The sequence below is a fragment of the Apus apus genome, chromosome 7 (assembly GCF_020740795.1).
Source record: "Apus apus isolate bApuApu2 chromosome 7, bApuApu2.pri.cur, whole genome shotgun sequence".
Taxonomy (NCBI): Eukaryota; Metazoa; Chordata; class Aves; order Apodiformes; family Apodidae; genus Apus; species Apus apus.
In genome coordinates, this window is record NC_067288.1 from 4417497 (window position 1) to 4434358 (window position 16862).

General features: G+C 49.6%; 1 protein-coding gene across 1 annotated transcript in view; it reads left to right on the top strand.

Moving 5' to 3' along the window:
* Nucleotides 1-9204: 9204 nt before the first annotated feature.
* XPR1 (xenotropic and polytropic retrovirus receptor 1) overlaps nucleotides 9205-16862 on the top strand; it is a 102603-nt gene continuing 94945 nt past the window's right edge. The window contains exons 1-2 of the mRNA XM_051624634.1: nucleotides 9205-9509; nucleotides 15722-15773. Coding sequence (XP_051480594.1) covers nucleotides 9441-9509; nucleotides 15722-15773 — 121 coding nt within the window. The 5' untranslated portion in view covers nucleotides 9205-9440. The remainder of the gene's footprint in view (nucleotides 9510-15721; nucleotides 15774-16862) is intronic.

The following is a 16862-nucleotide window of genomic DNA, read 5'->3' on the forward strand; positions in this document are numbered from 1 at the left end:
TACTGGGGAGCACTCTGTATCCCTCCCCAAACCTTCCTTCCTGGGAACCATCCTGCATCCTTCCCCAAACCTTCCTTCCTGGGGAGCACCTTGCATCCCTCCTCAGAACGACCTTCCTAGGAACCATCCTGCATCCCTCCCCAAACCCTCCTTCCTGGGGAGCACCTTGCATCCCTCCGCTAACTTTCCTTCCTGGGGGCTGCTCCTCATCCTATATCCCTCCCCAAAACCCTCCCTGAGCACTGCCTGTGGGTGACGAGGTCTGCTGGAGAGGGGACACAGCTCTGGAAAAGCCTCTCCCAACCCCTTCTAAGCCTTGGTGCTAGCTCTGCTCTCCCCCAGCAAGGAGAGATCGAAGGGAGCGCCGGTAATTGCAGCTGTCAGCAGGAACAATCACGTCGCTGCCGTTATAAATGGCTCCAGCCTGACTTTTACTTACTGATTTTCCCTCACGTGATGCTACAAGTCGTGCAGGGGAACAAAAAACAACACAAACCTGAGCGGTAGAAAAGCAATTGCACCTTCCAGCTCTGCAGGAGGAGATTTACGGCTTGTTTTGGCCATAAACTAGCGCGGGTAGGGCTCGGGTTGCAGGTCGGTGTGCCCTGACAGGGCAGGCTGGGGTGGTTGGGAGGAAGGGGACACCTGATCTCCCCTCCACATCGCCCTGCCAAGGATGAGCCTGGGCACTAGATCCCTTTCCCCTGCCCGTTTGGTGGTCCCTGTGTGCAAGGGAAGGGCTTTAGACTAATTCTGGCCAGGCACAGAAAATCACCGCGGTGTCTGGAGCCAGAGGAGGACTGCGAGGGGCAGGGCTCTGGGGTTGTAGAGGTGACCCTGGCCAAGTCTGCTGGCATCGAGCAGAGGTGCTGAGAAGTGCTGGGGGGCTGTTCCGTACACATCTGGTTTGCAGCACCCAGAGGTGGGTGGACCATTGAGGACAAAGCCAGACTGTGTGCAGTCAGTTGGAGACCAGAGCTGTTGTTTACCCAGTGGCTGGCTGGGAGCTGACGTGGAGTCCCCAGCAAAACTCAAGCTTTGCCACTCCCAGCCCATGGCTGGGCAGGGAGCTCAGCTGCCCTGTCACCTCGGTCTCTGCTCCTGTGGCACAAGGGCTTTTGGGACATGTTTCCACTTACTGATGTCAGTCCTGAGCCATGTATTACAGCACCTACAGATGGCTCACACTCAGCCCTGATCATAGATTCACAAAATAATTTGGGTTGGAAAAGATCATTGAGTCCAGCTGTTAACCCAGTCCTGCCAAGCCCACCACTAAACCATGTCCCTCATCACCACATCTACATGACTTTTAAATCCCTCCAGGGATGGTGACTCCACCACTACCCTGGACAGCCTGCTCCGGAGCCTGACAACTGTTTCAGTAAAGAAATTTTTCCTAATACCCAGTCTAAACCTCCCACAACTTGAGGGCATTTCCTCTTCTCCTGTTGCTTGTTCCTTGGGAGAAGAGACTGATCCCCCTGGCTCCTGCCTGCTTTCAGGCAGTTGTAGAGAGCCATAAGGTCTCCCCTCACCCTCCTGTTTTCCAGGCTAAACACTCACAGATCCCTCACCTGCTCCTTGTACAACTTGTGCACCAGATCCTTCCCCCGTTCCATTGCCCTTCTCTGGGCACATTCCACCCCCTAAAACTGAGCTCAGGTTTTGAGGTGCAGCGTTGCCAGAGCCAGGCACAAAGGGACAATCCCTGCCCTGTTCCTGCTGGCCACATTAGTGCTGTTACACACCCCTGTGTGACACCATGTGTTGGTGTAACCATACACTAGAGGATGTGTCACTGTGATTCTCCTCCCTAAACCTGTGTCCCATAACCAGCACATCTATAATGGCAACAAAAAGCAAAGTGCCAGCGAGGCTGAGGTGTGTGGTAATGACTATGGCAGAAATGCCCAGAGCTGGCTGGACTTTCTGGGAATTTTTGGAACTCTTGCCATAGCTTTGTGTTTTTTCTAACAACCTCTGAACCTTATCAAAGCACACAAAAAGCCACAAGCTTCCTATTTGCAAGGGCTGCATGAAGAAAACAACAGCTGCTCCTGTCAAACCTGACTTGACCCTGCCTGGCTTGAGCTCCAAACCCCACAGCTGAGCCCTGCATCATGAGCATCCTCAGAGTGGTCAACTCCTGTCAATGCCCCCAGTGCACTGGAGGGGACAGACCTCATCCACAATGAGTCCATTTGGTTATCTCCTGGGACAGTACTAGGTTAGGCAGTTTCTTCATGGAGGGTTTTGCCCGGCCTGGAAGGAATCATGTGGCTCCAGGTCATTCCCTTATGCAACTTTTCTCAAGTTGAAGTGGTAGAAGAAGAGGAAACAACCACAAGTTGTGCCAGGGAAATTTAAATTGGATATCTGGAAAAGTTTCTTTACTGGGTTAATGGTTGGACTCCATGATCTTAAAAATCTTTTCCAAAGAGAAAAAAGAGTTTATGATGCTATGGTCTCCTCTTTCCAGTGGGGACCACTCACCAAACATAAAGCATCTTTGTCCCAGCACCAAGGCACAACCCCTGCTATCATCGTCCTGCTGTGGGGATGGCACAGAAAGGGAGGTTCCCTCAGCCCTGCCCCACACCCCTGGATCCAGCTGGCTCTGGAGCCCAGGTGGAGGGAGGGATGGAGGGAGCTGGTCACTCGTGCAAAGGATGCTGTGCCACTGCCAGCTCTGCCCTGCCGCTGTATTGTGCTTGTGGCAGCTCTGTGCCAGCAGCACTGGTACACCCAGATGTCCTGATATCTCATGTTTCCTCTGTGACCTGTCACGACTCTGGAGTGACGGCGGTGTTGGCAGCTCCAGCAGCTCCAGGGACACTATTTCTTGTCACCACCCTTCCTGCTGTTTGGTGCAGTGCTGCCCCTCTTCCTTCACCCCCCCTTGTGGGTGCATCCCCCTAGAAAGGGACCAGCAGCCAGGATGGGGAGGTGAGAGCGTGTTTAATGAGGCAAGCAAGGTTGGGGTAAACAGCACAGGAACAGTCCCAGGGCCACCTGGCATTTTACCAGCCCCTGTCCCCTGGAAAACATCGTGGAGAGAAATGGGTGAATTCTACCCCAGGGCACTATGGATCAATGTAGGGAGGGGCTGTGGAGGGACAGACACTGCCCCGGTGAGCAGGAAGATTTAGTAGTGGGACAGTTGGGGGGACAGAGCAGGGAGAGCAGAAGCTCTTCCCAGTGCTCTCCTGGAAGCAGCCCAGGCAGCTCCGGTGCTTGGAGGAAGCAGCTCTTGTTTCTTCTCTAATTTTAGACCTTTTCAGGGCGTTCAGTTTTCTTAAGCACCGGTCAGCTGCTGCCTCCTCGCACAAAGCAAGCGTGCGTAAATGAAACCAGACACAGATACATACGCCCTGGAAGCCATCCAGGAGCCATCACTTACACGCCAGTGAAGGGTGTGAAACCCCCCATCTGCTCCCGGCTGTGAGACATTGCAGTGGGTCCCTACCCAAGCACAGCTCCCTGGGACTCATCCCTCTACAGCCTTGGGGCATACACGGCAGGAGCAGGGCTGGAAGCCACCAGGCAGCAGCATCTTGACCCTTGTTTATTTTTCCTGTTCCGTGGCTGAGTTTCCAAGCGGGACACCCCTCAGGCAGAGTGGATGGGAGGTGTGTAAATGGTGAGGAGCTGCCATCCTGCTCCTGGTCTCCACTGGTTCTGAGTCAGGCTGGGGAAGGTCAGCCTGCTCCAGGGTGGCAGGTGAGGGGCAGGGGCAGCCCCACTCCCCCCTCAGGGCATCTCCCAGCAAAGGGGAGCTGCTGCCACTTTGGCTTTTTGCTCCACGTTTCTGCATCCCTTCACATTTTGGTAGCATTTGTTCCTCTACATGAAGGCTTGCAGCCAGGGCTATGGTGTTGCCCAACTTCGGGCTTTTTAATATCAGGTACTTTGATACTGTCTGAACAATATACAGGCCAAATCCTGCCCCTGAGAGGGTAGAGGAGGCAATACATAGGTTATTGTCCATGACCTGGTGGCTGGGGACATGGCTGCCCTATCCTTGGAGCTGGCTGATGAGGATCTTGATACCTAAATCCACCTCTGCGACAGTGTCAAGTCCAGATGGATCAAATTCATCCAGGGGATAAAGTGACCTGCCTGCAGCCATGTCCCCCCTTGGCAGGTCTCCTACTGGTTCCCACTGAAATGGGGATGATAGCATCACCTTACCCTGCTCAGAAGTCATGGGAGGTTATGGCTGCTGGGACACCACTTGGAAGAGGCCAGATTGGTACTGACATCCCTGCCGCTGGAAACAGGTCCCTCCAGTGCATTAGTATTGCCTGGAAACCACTGCTGGTCCTGGCTTAAAAAACCTGCTGCAGGTAGCTTGGCTGAGTGTATAAACATCCCCACAATTCCCAGAGGATTGGGCTGTGTTGCTCCTGGTCTGACCTTATGCCCTGCCTCTGCTCTGGAGACTGAGAGCCCCCCTAGTTCCTGATGCTCCTACTCACACCCTTGTCCTCTGCCAGTACCCAGAGGGCAGTGACAATGTATTAAAAAATCAATAGCTCCGGCTCTGGCTGCTGGAGGATTTGTGCATTTTGCACTGCTCTCTCTGGGAAATCTAATATATCAATCGTGTTTCTCAAGACCTGTATCGAATGAAGCAGATACTGGGAGCACTGGGAGCTGGCCAGTGAATGCTGAGGGTGTCCAAAGCCCAGGGCTGCTGCTCTATTGATCCTGGTAGGCAGGGCAGCATCTCCTGGTGGGATTTACTAAATCCCCTCGTTGCTCCACATCAAGCTTGCCTCCATCCTGCTTTTACTTCCCTATTTATTCTCCCTTTTATTTTTCCCAAGTGGCAGCTGTGAAGCCCCTGGTCTTCTCTTGGGAGCAGGAATCACCTCTTGAGCAGGGCAGGGGAGGATACAGAGAGGAAGCATTCCCGTGGCTGTGCCCCCAGTCTGGGGACACACCTCTGGTCCTGGCTCCAGGCATTATTTTTTTCTGGTTTTGACAGAGAGAAGATGAATTTTTCTCCCCAGCTCCCCCCGACATTGACCCACCCAGTGGTCCAGGCTCAGCATGTCATGCTCTGCTCCTGGGGCCAGGTCATGCTGTTAAAACATCCTCTCCTGTGTCAAAACCAGCCCCTGAGTATCTGGGGGTCTTAAAAGTCAGCTGCCTGGGGAGGAGGTGGGAGGAGAGGTGTAAGAGTGGTTGTCTGTGGGTGTCCTGCATTGTTTCCTGCTATGGAAAACCCTCCTCTTTGTGATGTCATGAATGCCATTAAATAAAATTTTCCCTCTCCATGACTTTTTCTAAAGCTTCTTTTGCCAACTCCTTCTCCCCAGCAATGCAGGATCTTTAAAAGTGTAATTATATTTAAAAAAACCAACAAGCCCAAAACAACCCACCGTGCTATTTATAAATTATTCTATATGCTCTCAACAAAGCAAGTGCCAGACTGCACTGGCAGAAAGCCCACTCCCAACTTCTCCATTTAAAACAAGGTTTTAAAATGCAAATAATGTTTCTTCTGTTATTTTTTTCCTAGCTACAACAGCATAGGGGAAAATCACAATGTAAACTCTTTCCTGGAAAAGAGCTAGAGACAGGAGAACGTGGCAGCCTGCAGAAGCAAGGTGAAAGGATGGGGATTCAGACCCCAGGGATGGGAACCAGGATCCAAATCCAAGGCACAGGGTGTAGGATCCAGACTGGATTCAGACCCGAGGGATGGGGACAGGGATCCAGACCTGAGGGAGAGGGGCTGGGATCCAGATCCATGGCACAGGGATGGGAATGAAGACCTGAGGCATGGGGACCAGAAGCCAGACTTGAGGCATCGTGACTAGGATCAAGACACAAGGGATGGGGACTGGGATCCAGACCCAAGGGTTGGGGACAGAAATCTAGAACTGAGGACTAGGATCCAGATCCATGGCACAGTTTTCAGGCTCCAGACCTGAGGCATGGGGACCAGGATCAGCTGGGATGCAGGTCTCTCCTTGGCCAGGATGCATTGCCTACATTCCCCCTGTCTGCCCTCCAGCCTGGCCATGGGCAGCTGGCAGCAGAAGCAGGCAGCCGTGGCCTTCACTCTTGCATTTAAGGCTTCTCCTGCCCTTTTCCTTCCTGTTTTCCTCCCCTAGTGCCTGGATGTGCAGAGCTGAGAGTTTTGAAACATTTCAAGGAGCCGGAAAGCCCTGAGTCCCAGCAGAGCAGCAAAACACTGTCATGATGCCAAGCGTGGTCCCAAAGCGTGTCTGATAACAGGAGGCAGGATTTTGCCAATCAGATATTTAAACAGAGCTGTTGCTAGAGAACATGGCCATGGTGAGTAAGGAGTCCAGCCTCTGCTATTGTCTTTCTTTGTTTAACACCAATAAATAGCATTTCTGGGTATAAATAGCACACCAGTGCTTCAGAGGCTCAGGCATTATTTCTGCTGAGGTGAGATGATTATTGGTATAAATAGCAGTTAGTGGAATTAAATACATATATAACATTTATTAGCATTAAATAAATAGTATTTATTGGTGGGTACCTCTCCAAAGTACAAAGGAGGGATCACTAGTTATTTCCAGTCCCTGAGTTTGCAAGCTGTTGTATCAGAAGATAATAGCTTCTTACCACATCATGGTACATATTTCACGCAAGGCATCCAGCACACAATAAAGAGAATATTCCTTTCTTAAGCTGTTCTCCTCCCCCTGTTGCTGCACGTTATCTCCGGAAGCCCAACGGCACTCGAAGAATCCAAGCTGCAAATCCCCCCCTCTCCCCACTCATGCCTGCTCCCACCCAAGTCAGCGGCCCTGGCGGTGGTGGGAGCAGGTTCTGATCCTCAGTGGTTTTAATCCAGAAACGAGCCCCGCAAAGGTAACACGTTGAAAAGCTGGTGACCTGCTAAATGTAAGTCAAGCTGTGACAGAGCGGGTGGCCGGCGCTGGGGTCAGCGCCGGGAAGTTTCAGATGAAGGGCACTGAAGCTCTGTTCATTAAGAGGTTTTCTGCAAACGTAATTAAGAGATGGTATCAGGCAGCACCCGCTGTCGCTGCCGGGGAAGTCTTGGCGTGGGTAAGAATGCTTGCAAATCAGAGGTTCCCCGGGCCTGTGACAGGATCCCCATCAATCACGGCAGCAAACGAGCTTTGCCTCTGCTCCAGGTGTGGGCAGGAGTGATGCTGCAGGAATACTGCCCTGCCGAGGGGCTGGCAGCTGAGGGGGGATCAGCCCCGCCGCGGGGACAGGGAGAAGCTGAAAACTCTTAGCTGAAGCTGGGCTGGGGGCTGGAAAACCAAGGTGAATCCCAACTGTGGAAAATCTGGGGAATGAGGAGGGGCAGGATTAGGGAGACCCAGAGGTAACCAAGGGCTGCAGCCCCTTCTGAGTGGCTCCAAAGTGGTCTCTCAGGCTATAACACCGTGGGTACCAGTGTGCACGGCACCCTGCTGGTAAACAGGTCAGGTTGTCCAAGGGTGAAGGATTTTTTGATCTTGCAACTTTTGGAGAATTTTCCCTTTCCCTCCCCGTTCTCTTCCCCTCCTCTTTTTTTCCTTTGCACTGTTGTCTCTTCCTTTCCCTTTCCCCCAGCTTTTTGTGGCCTGTGAGCCAAATTTCCTCCTCCCTCAATTCTTACTCATTTTTCTTGAGTTTCTCCCACTCTTCCCCTCTATTTCCATCCTCACTCTCTCTCTTTTCCCTGGCTGATACCTCCCATCCCCTCACTTCTTCCTCCCATGCATATTGCTCTCTCTGCTGCACTTCTCTCTGCCCCATCCATTACCCTCCCCTTCCCATTCCCATCCCCATTCCATCCCCATCTTCCTCCCATTCCCATCTCATTCCTATCTCCATCCCATCACCATTCCCTTCCTATCCCTTCCCCACCCCATCCTCATCCCCATTCCACTCCTATCCCCATCCCATTCCTGTCTCACAGAATCACAGAATCACCAAGGCTGGAAAAGACCTCTGAGATCATCAAGTCCAGCCTATGACCAACACCACCACATAGGATAGTCCATGACACTAAGTGCCACATTCAGCCTTTCCTTGAACACCTCCAGGAATGGTACCACCACTTCCCTGGGCAGTTCATTCCAATGTCTAAACACCCACCCCGTGAGGAAGTGCTTCCTAATATCCAACCTAAACCTCCCCAGGTGCAGCTTGAGGCTGTGCCCTCTGGTCTTGTTGCTAGTTGCCTGGAAAAAGAGCTCAGCCCCCATCTCATTCCTACCCCCATCTCATTCCTACCCTCATCTCATTCCTACCGCATCTCATTCCTACCCCCATCTCATTCCTACCCAATCTCATTCCTACCTCATCTCATTCCTACCCCATCTCATTCCTATCCCATTTCATTCCTACCCCCATCTCATTCCTATCCCATCTCATTCCTATCCCATCTCATTCCTACCCTCATTCCTACCCCATCTCATTCCTACCCTCATTCCTACCCCCATCTCATTCCTCCCCCATCTCATTCCTACCCTCATTCCTCCCCCATCTCATTCCTACCCTCATTCCTACCCCATCTCATTCCTACCCTCATTCCTACCTCATCTCATTCCTCCCCCATCTCATTCCTACCCTCATTCCTACCCCATCTCATTCCTACCCTCATTCCTACCCCCATCTCATTCCTATCCCATCTCATTCCTACCTCATCTCATTCCTACCCCATCTCATTCCTACCCCCATCCCATCCCTACCCCATCTCATTCCTACCCTCATTCCTACCTCATCCCATCCCTACCTCATCTCATTCCTACCCCATCTCATTCCTACCTCATCTCATTCCTACCCCATCTCATTCCTACCCCCATCCCATCCCATCCCATCCCATCCCATCCCATCCCATCCCATCCCATCCCATCCCAATCAGCCGCAAAGGGCTCAGGATCCAACCCGGGGCTGTCCCAGCGCCGCCCCCTCTCCCGGAAGGACTCAGCTACCCCATGGCCTGCAACACCCCCCCCGCCCCCCCAAAAAACGAGCGGAGAGAGCCCACCGAGGCTGGACGGGGGGGGGGACGCCCGGGCGAGGGGGCAGCCCCTGTGCTCCCCTCGGCCCCGCCCCCCTTCCAGACCCCGCCCCTCCGCTCGGCCCCGCCCCCCGCGGTTGCCGTGGCGACGGCGCGTGCCGGCGGCCGGTTGGCTGGCGGGCCGGGAGGCGGCGGGACCGGGGAAGATGGCGGCGGCGGCGGCGGCGGCGGAGGAGGCGGCGGGGCGGCGCTGAGGAGGCCCCGAGGCGGGCCGAGGAGTTGGCGGGGCTGGGCGGGCGGGGGCCCATGTGTGGTGGTGGTGCTGCTGCTGCTGGTGGAGGTGGCGGCGGCGGCTCCCCCCCTCCCCCCCCCCCCCCCGCCCCCCGCTACCGGCGGCGGAGGAGGCCCCGAGCGCCGCTGAGGCAGCTCCGCGGGCGCAGAGCGAGCGCGGCCCCGGCCCGGCGGCGGCAGGATGAAGTTCGCCGAGCACCTCGCGGCGCACATCACCCCCGAGTGGCGGAAGCAGTACATCCAGTATGAGGTAGGGCCGCGGCTCGGCCCGCTCCCCACCGGGGGGGGGACCGGGGAGGGGGTGGGTTCCGCGCCCGGGCGTGTGTGAAGCCCCCCGGTCCCGTGGTCGGGAAGGGCCGCCCGGGGTTGCACGGTGCCGTCCAGCACATTAGAGTAGTAGCCAGGGGGTCTGGCGGCTCCGCTCTTGGTTCCTCGGCGGGAGGACGGCGTGAACACCCCGCGGGTCACGGCTCTGGCTGGCCCCCGGGGACCGCTCGGAGGAGAAGCGCCGGGTGGCCACTTCGTTAATTAATTAATCGTTGCTGATAACCTTTGCGGGGAGGGACAAAGGTCGGAGGAGATGTGGTGCGGTCCCCCTCCCCTCTACCCCCCGGGGCCCGGCCGCAGCCCCCCGCTCCCGGGTAGCGGTCGGTGACGGTCGGTGTTCGTCCGTTTTCAGGCATTTTTTTTTTTTCCCAACACGACCCCGAGGGCTCGGCACGGGCGGGGGTGACTTTGAGAGGCTCCCCCGGGCTGCCAAGGGCAGGAGCCGGGAGCCAGCGGGCACCCAGCGCCCGCCCGGAGGCCCAGCCTGCCCTTCCCGCAGGGTTTTCCTTGGGAAGGGCTGGCGAACGGCTCGTTCCATCCCCGAGGGACTCAAAAGCATCAGTTGTCTCGGGTTTGTTTTGTTGTTCTGGGGAGGGTTGGTCTGTTTTTCTTGTAGAATAAGGCTGGGTCGGCTTTGCATCTCGCTGCTCCGCACCTGATGCGGGGTGAACCACTTGCACTGGAGCCTTTCTGAACAAGTTCTGTTGCACTCAGCAGGAATTGTTTGCAGAATACAGCTGTTCCGTTTCGATGGTGCCAGCTTTCTAAAGGTCACGCTGATTGCTTAGGTTCAGGTTTATAATTTATTCACTTTAGATAGGTGAAGTCTGTATTTTCCCTCTGGGTTTATTTCTAGCCTTTATTTCTAGTATCCCTATTAACCTGTACACGTTTGCAAGGGAAGTCATGTTTATCTGAGCTTGCTTTGCTAGAATGCTGAATTTGAAAAGTTTATATCTGTACCTTTGTTTTCCTTTACCTGACTGCAAAGAAATGGGTGTTTAAACAAAAGCTGCAGCCAGATTGGACTTTTGAACAAAATTGTGATCTCCTTGGGTAGAATTAGATGACCAAATAGTGCATCAGTCTTTGTGAAGGAGGACATCCATTGTCTTGATAAAGTAAGATACCAGCTTAGGTCTGCATTGTCTCTCTGATGGATTGTCTGTGCAAGTGTCATTTTCTGTTCCTGGAAGCAGAAAACTTGCACATCTTTCTAAGAGAAGGTTTGGAGGGGAAAGCAAAGGAGAAATAGAAGGGCAAAAGATTTGGCTGCCTGCTGACCAGACAGATGTAGAGGTGGGTAAAGGAGACCCAGTGAACTATGGCACCTTGATTAATGTGTGAAGAACTCTGCTGCTTATCAGCCCCTGTTTTCATTATAGGAGGTTAATTTTCAGATATTTTAACTAGGGCAGTGTCATTATGTCATTCTCCCTTCCCCCATCCCAATTTAAAATAAAGGTAGATTTCAGTAAAAACTTCTTCCAGCTTGTTACTCTTTCTAGACTTCAAGCAACCTCCTCCTTGGATAGATAGCTTAATGTAGAGTGAGCAAAAATTAAAAACTCACCTTCCTTTTCAGTAATAAGTTTCAAAACTCTTTGTTTCCCTTGTTACAGCTGGCTGAATGTGAGTCAGCCTCCTGCTTATGCATATTACAGTAATGGAATAGTCTGGCATTTATTATTCAGTAACTGGGGGTCGTATGGGTGTGGTGCATAAAAGGCTGGTGCTACCTTGGAATACTTGTTGGTTGTACTTGAGGCAAAAAGAATACAGCCTTCCTTTGTCAGGACAAATTCTGAGTTGTTGGTGAGCAAACCTAAGGCCAAATGCCACTTTTGTTACTTGTGTGCAATGCGATTTACAGCATGCATCATGATAAAATAATTGAATAAAGAAGTACATTTAATAGCATTGTGTTTCTTCATATGACAGTTTAAATCTGTTCTTAATTGAAACGGTAATCAAGCACTGTATCAGAGAGATCTTGTTGTATAGGTTTTTAGCTCTGAAAAGATTATTCCTGGTTACAGGGACTTCCCGTGTCAAGTTCAAGATGCTGATGAAAGGACTAGAAGGTGGTCTAGAAACTGCTTTCTTGAAGTCATTCTGTATCATAAAGATTACATGTAGTTGTCTTTTTTTTTCTGCTCTGAAGTTTGTAGTTATTTCTAGTGGAGGGTGGGTGACTCATGCAGTCAGACAGTCCTGGACTGTGGTGAGACCTAGGTAACTTGTGAGATCCTCACCAGGTGGTGTGTCTCTGGTGGGATGCACAGTGAGTGTGGCTGCGGGGAGCTTTGCCTTGCATAAATTGGCCATCAAAGTAGGAGGAAGGTGTCATCTGTGGCTGACAATATCAGGAAGAAGAATGAGACTGTTGTGCTGTGAATACCTAAAAATGTAGTTTCACTTTCAGATAGTCTTCAACAATTTACAGTCCTCAGGGTTCTTGCCATTAATGTGAACTTTCCCTCCAGGAAGAATCTGAGTGTTATAACTGCTCTTGTGGAAAGCATGAGAGTTGCCTGGGTTTAGGGCAGATACCTGCTCAGCAGAAGAGCTTTAGAGAGAAAACCCCTTTAGCTTTCATTAAACAGGTAAACAGAAGACATACTTTGATATCTATGGCTTAGATTCTGATTTTCTTTTAGCAAAAGCTCTGCAGAGACCATTACTGTCTGTCTCCTTTCTGAGAAAGAGCACTTGGCTTGTAGAAAAGAGGAAAAACAATGACGTATGCTCTGCTGTTTCGTGCAGCCTTTCCTAAAGACATTGGCCGTGCCTGCATTATCGTTAACATAGGGCCTTACATAAACCTCCATTAACTTGATTTGAATTTCCATTCCAAATTTCATTTCTAAGGATTGCATGAAACATGCAAATTTTCTGTGTCACATTTACAACGCAAACTCAACCCAGCTGGTGGCTCTCAAAACCTCAGCCAGCGTGAATGGTCAGGCTTTGTGTGAGGGCCAGTGGCAACAACACAATACATAAACCCAAAGTAAAGGGACAGTTTTGATGTTGAAGTACTTAACTGCATTTCATTCAAATTTTTAGATGCAGTGAAATTGTTGGGTTGCTAGTTCTCTGTTTGTCTGTAAATCAAGCTGCAGATTTCCTTTGCTCTCGTGTCCATCTCTGCAGTGTTTTTAGGAGAAAGAGGGGAATGTTGCTCTGGCTGCCCAGACTTCTGCACAGAAGTCTGTGCCTGCATATCTGGCTGATGGAAATTTGGTGGAGTTTTACAGTTGCCAGGTGACAGTTTTGTTTCAGTTAGTCTGGCCTGCATTTGTTTATCTGGATGCAGAAGTCTCATGGTATTTTTAAAGCAAAAGAGCCTAATATCTTTGAAATGACAGCATCTGTGGAAGAAGGAGAATCAGAGAGTTATTCCAGGTGCAAAGTTCCTAGGAGAGATGGGTAAAAGGTATGAGCAGGTGACTCCCCTTTTCAGGAGACTGCGTTTTAAGTACTTTTGCCTTTAGGGGAGAAAAATTGTTTCTCTAAGGCACAACCTCCAGCAGGAAGTCGGGGAAAACGAAACCTGTAGCGGAGGTAGCGGGTTGCCCTCAGAGCCTTTCCTCCAGAAACAGGCATTCAGTTTTTGGGAGGGGGCCAATTCTGCTCATCAAACCCAGCTTCATGATAGGCAGTTCACACCCCGGCTTGCCACCTCCTGACACAAATCTGTCGTGCTATTTCACTATTTGTCCTTCTGCCTGTTAGGGGACGAGCTTAGAAGAGCGTAAGAGGTTTGAAAATGACTCATTTCAAACAACAGTTTCGTTGGAGCTTTTTGAGGTTTTTGTCCTTGAATTTGTTAATTGTTGAGGTTTGACAGTTGCATCTTTAAGTGTGTTTTCTTTCTGCCTTTTTTCGGTTCTCTGATACACATTTATACAAGTTTACTGTGTGAGCAAGGTGTGTCACTAGCACAATTTAAAGTGAGGAAATAACCCTTCTTGTCTAGCTTGAGTGCAGAAAGAGTAATTCTTAAATGTTTGAAGTTGATGGATAAATTTTGGAAACAATAATTTCTAAAATTCTGTCATCTCAAAGACTAAATACTTTAGATGTGAAAGAGCACCGAGCCTTTCCCTTTCAGGTTATTGGTTTACTTATATAGGTCAGGTAAGCAGAAACATAATCTGCTGCCCTGCAGCTGCCAGATTGTAATATGTCAGTCTGCATGGGAAAAGGTCTGTGGGATGGCTGACACCTTCAGCTTTCAACCTTGTTTAATGCAGGACTGTTAGAGTCTTTTTAAATTTGTATTTTAAAATGACTGAAAAAGCCAGAGATAGGAAGTACCCCGTGAGAGTTTACCTCTAGGTGGGTTAAGGGATGAAGTTCTTGCCACAGAACTTCTCGCTTTCGTCACTTCTCACAGTGACTCTCAATTTGATATCTCTTTGGGTTTGTTTGTCTTATGCCACGTGGTTCATGGAAAAATGTCCAGGTCGGCGAGGATGATGAGTGGGATGAAAAAGGGGGAAGGCTTTTTGACCACTTGATTGGCATGGAGGCTGTTCATGTGCTGCTGACCAGTGAGTCATGGGGGGGAAAAGGACTGAAGTGGCCAGTGTTTGGGAGGAATTTTTAAAAAGCTCTGAGTGTGGAGGAGAGCTGTGCCACTGGAATGAGGGTCACTAGGCAGTGGCTCAATTGGGAAAACAATTATGCAAGTGACCTTTGTTGAGCCCTCTGTGGACTCAGAAGCCAGACCTTTGAGAGCTGTCTGAGCTGCCAGTGTAGCCTGCCACCTGAGATACCTTGTGATAAACAGACATGTTCTTTAGACCTTGTATTTACTTAACAGGATTGTAACCATCGTGTTACAACAGTGCTCAGTTTCCAACTGCTGAGTTTGTGCTTTTTACCTTAGAGGTATTAGGGTGTTTGTTACTTAGGTTGGGGTGTTTTGACCCGGGGGACAATGACACACGTGCGGGGGTATAGGATTCTGGAAGTATAGGATATGTTGGGAAACAGGCAGAAAAGACAGGAACTAGAAAGACCTGAATTACTTTTGTGGTCTCTGTGGCCCTAGAAGTGAGGGAATAAAATCTAGCTCTTGTAGCAGCTGGGTGTGAAGCCCATTCACGTTCAGTATGTGCATTAAGATGCCTGTCTTTGTCAAGTTATGTGTGGTGCCTGTAAACAAACCGCTTTCCAGTAGGAATAGGCCCATCCTGGTGGCTTCTAGCTCCAAAATTATGGTTTCAGTTATTACTTCGGCCATAAATCTGAATTCAGTTTGTGTGATGCTTGCTTGCCCTTGTGCTGTGAGAGAGAGCAAATCTTTAGTCTATGACTGGAACAATACTAGTAGCTTAAGAAGTATCTGAAAAAAGGCCTTCTGAAAAGGAGCTGCAAGCGATGAGGTTTCTGGTGTCATGCCTTCCTCCTGGCTCTGGTAAGGGGATTGATTCCTGCTCAGGGTTTGGTTGTAGTACCACCTTGTCTCCAGGTGCTGCTGCCTGCACTGCTCATCTCTCACCCCAGCAATCTGAGCATGGGTGAGTGGCTGCTTCTGTGGCCTCTGTGAGGCAACTCACAGGGCCTCTAGGATGTGAAGACCTGCTTAATAACTCTGTCCACTGTTAATGTTGTCCTTCAGTTTCCACCTCAAGAGAAAGCCATCAACCTCCGATTCCCTAATCTCCTTCATCATGTTGTCTTCATCTTTTAGATGGATGTGTATTTTGGTACTCCTAGATAAGTGATAATAAATCCCTGAGGCTGCTTTTTCTCCGATTGCCTTGACAAACTCCTCTCCATGTCACGCAACAGTTTTTGGGTTTGTTTTAATGTAAACCTTCAACATCCTACCAACGGGCAAACATTTTTCTAAAGGAAGATGTTGAAAAATACAGTTAGGATAATTTTTGTAGATTGGTAAGCTAACAGGCCTTAGATAAAGTAGTCAGTGAACATGAACTTGTGTTTCTCTTGTTAGCTGAAATACGTGTGATAGTGTTGATGTCACGTTCCATAGCTTTTTGTGTCAGTCTGGAGGATAAAAGGACTTTAATTGCTTTGGTTTTCAAACAGGCATGTCAAAACGATGCTCTTTTATTTTTCCTTTAATGCTAACTGTGTTTCTTGTTTTCTCCTTTGTAGGCTTTGAAAGAAATGCTATATGCAGCTGTGGACCAGGCCCCTTCTATAGAAGGTAAGCAAATTGTAACTGAGCATCATGTTTTTCTTGGCACTGGGTGCTGAACACACAGTCCTGCTACTTTTCTGTCCTCAGTCCTCCTAAATTGGTAAACTTAAGACACTGATGGGCAAGTGCCTGGCCTTTCACAGCCTATGTGCTATTTTTGATTGTTAGAACTCTTTGTCCTCTGTCATTAGGACAATAAATGTCTTTGTATAGTTAGGGATTTCAACAGCTGGATTCCTCTTGCTTATAAGGATATTCACTGGTAGAAGTTCTTCCTTCATCGCTTGAGAATAGACCTTTGTTTTCCTGTGACAGTCACTTTGGCAGATAACTGTGCTAGAGAGATACTGGTCCCTGGTTTGCTACTGGTGATTTGAACTGGAAGAGTCTCAATCTTTCGTTCTGTGTCCTCCATGAATGCTGTGCTACCTCTCGTATGTGGACATGAGTATATTTTCTTGTTTGCATGTGTTTATTGCCACTGAGCATTCTAGATTATTTAATTTCAGTATTTGGCTTTAAGCTCTCTGTATTTTTAATAATTTGTTTAATTAAGTGATGATCTGTTCAAAATTTCTCAGTAGAGCCTTTTACTTTCTTTATCTTCGTCCTTTAGTTGTCTTTGAAGTGCTGAATGTTTTTTTGCCTTTATGTTGCTTCACTCCCTACTTTCTTGCCCTTCATGTGGATTTCAAACTGTTTTTAACCTCCTTACCATTATTATTTTCACTTTGATTGCAGCACAATGTTAATTTCCCTAACCTTTTTGCCTGTGGCTCTGAGCTTCTTTCTTGTGTATTTATAGAGCAGAACAACTGCTGCTTCCAGTATAGTCAGTTGGGTAACATGAATAATGCTCGTCCCTATTACTGTTAGCTTATTAACTACTTTCTTGTGTTGATTAGAATTGGGAAGTGAGATATGACATAGTTAAAATAATGTGGCATATTAGGCTTTTTTATTCAACTCTATCTGCTCTTTCATTAGAATTTTAAAAAACTGCAGTAGTTAGACTAAATGTGATGGGCCAGTCTTTAGTTATACTCTTCAGAGGCATAATCCTAAGCTGAAAACTTATTTGAAAGCAGTGCTCAG